Genomic DNA, 3,885 nt, shown 5'->3' with positions numbered 1-3,885 from the left:
GTTGGCTCTTGCTGTTGGTAGGCCTGCAGTGTCGCCTGTGCAGGTTGGCTCTTGCTGTTGGTAGGCCTACAGTGTCACTGGCCCTAAGGCTGCATCCCGAGCCCTCAAGAGTCTGTGAACCTCACCTGTCATCCATGGCATCTGGTTGGCATGGATACATTCTCAAGCCTCTGATTGGAGAGGCTGATTAAGATGGATCCTTGTGGGACACCAGTAGGGGGAATGCTTATTAATCTGATTTAAAACTAAAAATATGTCAGACTTAGCCAAAGACTAATTTCCATCTGTAGTTTGTGAGCACATACAAAAAGTAAAACATTCTCAGTACAACAAAGGAGCACAGTATCTTCTTCTCATTCTCAGTACAACAAAGGAGCACAGTGTCTTCTTCTTTCTTCTTCTTCTTTAGGCTGTTCCCGTTAGGGGGCGCCACAGTGAATCATCCGTTTCCACCTAACTATCCTTGGCATCCTTTACTCTCACCCCAATTAACTTCATCACCCCAATTAACTTCATGAGCACAGTATCATACAGTGCAATACAATAATACTGTGCTCTATAAAACGGTGTACAACAAAACATTCTTTCAGTGCAGGTAAATAATGTAATTTCATACACAAACAGTAATCTACAATAAGAGCATCAACATTGTACTATAAGCGTTCATCTTGATTGCTGTAGGCACATGTGACCACTAAGGAGCCAGTTCTTTAATTGAAAAGAGAAAGCATAGTACATGGTTTGACTTCTTATGGATTTTAGTTTTTTTTTTAATTCCAGTCTTCCGATGTCTTAGTATAAGGCTGGTGGTTTTGTTTTGTTTGTTTTGTTTTGTTATTTTTTGCAGATCCTATACAGAGGCTAAAACTGACAATGAATTTTGTGTACTCACTATAACGTCTGTGAATCCAGATCCTAGTCTAGCTTACTTACTGTTCCGTAGAACTCTGCTGTTGACCAAAACACACCACTGAGCCACATTACTGCACTAGATAACATGTTTCTTCCTTGCAAAAAATGCAAGGCCCATCTTTTTTCTTTTTTTTATACAAGTGTCTCCAAAGTCTAAGAACAGCCATTACTGGTTTGTTTTTCTTCCCTTACTTTTAACTCTTTTCTTCTAGGCCGGTGTCTGATGCGGGCCTCTATTCTCTATGGTCTGTCAGTTCATATGAAGATCTACCCTGTTACATATGCTCTGCCCATTGCCCTGAGTCTGCGCACGCCAGAGACCAGAGCAGAGAACACAGAGAGGTGGCAGTGGAGGAGGTTCATCAGGTTTATTGGAAGCTTTCTCAACACAGAGTTGTTCCTCTTTGCAAGTGTGGCTGGAGGGGTCTTCTGCATGCTCACAGCACTCTTCTATTATATGTGAGACATACAAACACACAGCCGGTTTCCATTATTTATGATTTACAGTTAACTCAGTGCAGACAAGTGTTAAGTTTTGCAGTTAGTATGAATTGCTAATAAACAGATGTCATAAATCTGACCTTGAAGATGACGCACTTGTTATTTAGGTAACAGTGAAATCCGATTGCCTACAAAAAGATGCTTTGTTAGTCTGCACTTTTGAGAAGCATTCATTGTCTTATGATGGTTAAAACATGTGGAGCTACTGTGGGTGCTTGAAACGCCTGATTGAACTGTTTATGGTGATTTGACTGATATTAGTGTCTCCTAATCATTTCTTACTTGAACAAATACAAATACTTGCCTCCCGCTTGACAGGTATGGTTGGCAGTTCCTTTATGAAACCTACCTGTATCATCTGACCAGAAGGGATATCAGACACAACTTCTCCCCTTACTTCTATATGCTCTACCTCACTGCAGGTATTCATCCTTCCAGCCATTTATAGTTTTCCCATTGACACCATACAGCATAAAGTTATATCCTTTGCAGAGGTACACTGTTTCTAGTCAACAGCGCTTCTTAAATCATATATAAAGTTGGAAATATGTGTATTAGTTTTTTCCTTGCTTGTCTGTGTTGATCAAGGTGGTACAACATTTTATGATTGGTCATATTTTTTGGCTTCTGTTGGAACAGACGGTGCGTGGAGCCAGTGGCTGGGCCTGGCAGCATTCCTCCCGCAGCTCATTCTGCTGTTGGTAGCATCATGGGCCTTTCACCCTGACCTGGCTTTTTCCTGTTTCCTCCATACAGCCATCTTTGTTTCCTTCAACAAAGTCTGCACCTCACAGGTACACCAACCACCATCAACAAACTGAATCCAAGTAGAGATGAGTTTTGTTTGCTCAAAGAAGATCAGGCCAATTGTTCCCCTTCTCTTGTTATGTCTCTGTGCCAGAGATATCCGTGGCCAGAGGCATTACGTTTTTGAGTTGTCTGCCTATCTGTCTGTACAATTCTTGTGAATTTGATGTGTCAGGAACACCTTGAGTGAATTTCTTCAAATCTGGCACAAGTGTCCACTTGGACTGAAAGGTCAAGGTCAGTGACCCCAGAATTCTGTCCCATACCAGTGAATTTGACTGACTGGTGGAGGCACACAACTGTAGTAATCCTAGTTTTTACCTGTCTTTTAAAATATTTCCTGTTAGAAATAAGATTTTAAAAGCAAGGGGATGCATGATTTGTCAAAAAAGATACATGTTATTAGAAGACACTATACAGTGGCTTCAGAAAACATTCAGACCCTTTAACTTTTCACCCTTTATATTGTAGATTTGATTTTAAATGAGTTTAATCAAAAGCCAACACAAAACTCATCAGCATTTACTGTGTCACCTGTCTGCCCCATGCCCACCTCCCTCAAACTCCCTAAAGCCCTTGTTGAAGACCAACAGAACTTTGTCACGCTCAGTCCACCTCTGGCCTTCTCCCTTGACGGGAACGAGTATCTCCTGAACTTAGCTGCGAATGAAGGCATCACTGACCTCTATAGCCCTGTTGACCTGGATTGTTTGCCCCTGTGTATGCCCCTCCTCTGAACAGCCATTTTGGAAGTTCATTTATTTTGGAGGCAATGGGTAACTTCACACAGGGTATTAAGGGTATACAATAAGGTCCACTCACTGAAGTCCCCTTTTTATTTTTTATTTTTTTTAGCTCTAAGCCAGTATAAGCATATGGTCTCACACACACACACACACACACACACACAATGCCTGTTATGCTAATACTTGAGGCGTCATGATACCTATGTTCAGCTGATCACTAGCAACAGCCCTGCAAGAATCCACCCCCTCCTTCCTGCAAGTTCCTGCAACTTGATTCAGTACTACCTTCTGAATGTGGTAGTAGTAGCTTCAAGAACGTGTCCCCAAAATGGGCAGGGTGCAGTGGAAACCAAAGCAGAACCTGGGACAATGGGTACAAGTTCCGTTACAGGTTGGAGGAAGAAGGAAGATTTTGCATGAATGCCCAACACAAGAGCTGAGAGCTTAATTGTATTAATATGTTGACATAGTCTCTTACTCTTTCACAGTACTTCCTGTGGTACCTATGCTTACTTCCTGTGGTCATCCCTCACCTGAGTCTGTCACTAAACCAGGGAGTGGGACTTCTGCTCCTCTGGTTTGCTGGACAGGTAATTCTGTTTTTTGTGTTACATTTAAATACAACCTCAGATATGCACCGTGTTTACAAAATCGTTATAAAATCTGCTGGTTGGAAAATGATGCACCTCATACCACTTTATGCATTGATGTGTTCTGGATGTTGAGTATTGTTTTTCTGTCTGTGGTCTTAAGTTGAAATGTTCAGATTGTCTTTGATGTGCAAAAGTATTGGATGGAATAAATGAGCTGACTTTGATATGAATAAGCTGTTATGTTTTTACTCTAATTCCAGGGTATTTGGTTAGGCCCAGCCTATCTCCTCGAGTTTGAAGGCTACAACACCTTCCTGCCGATCTGG

At 41.6% G+C, this 3,885-nt stretch overlaps 1 protein-coding gene across 1 annotated transcript in view; it reads left to right on the top strand.

The window, feature by feature from the left end:
- The window catches only part of pigm (phosphatidylinositol glycan anchor biosynthesis, class M), an 8,801-nt gene that overhangs the window by 4,182 nt on the left and 734 nt on the right, over positions 1-3,885 (top strand). Inside the window, exons 5-9 of the mRNA XM_020608851.1 lie at positions 1,125-1,371; positions 1,732-1,835; positions 2,053-2,207; positions 3,455-3,556; positions 3,820-3,877. Coding sequence (XP_020464507.1) covers positions 1,125-1,371; positions 1,732-1,835; positions 2,053-2,207; positions 3,455-3,556; positions 3,820-3,877 — 666 coding nt within the window. The remainder of the gene's footprint in view (positions 1-1,124; positions 1,372-1,731; positions 1,836-2,052; positions 2,208-3,454; positions 3,557-3,819; positions 3,878-3,885) is intronic.

Source organism: Monopterus albus, unplaced genomic scaffold, assembly GCF_001952655.1.
Source record: "Monopterus albus unplaced genomic scaffold, M_albus_1.0 scaffold96.1, whole genome shotgun sequence".
NCBI classification, from domain to species: domain Eukaryota; kingdom Metazoa; phylum Chordata; class Actinopteri; order Synbranchiformes; family Synbranchidae; genus Monopterus; species Monopterus albus.
The sequence above is the reverse complement of the archived record's forward strand: the minus strand, read 5'-3'. Positions and strand labels throughout refer to the sequence as shown.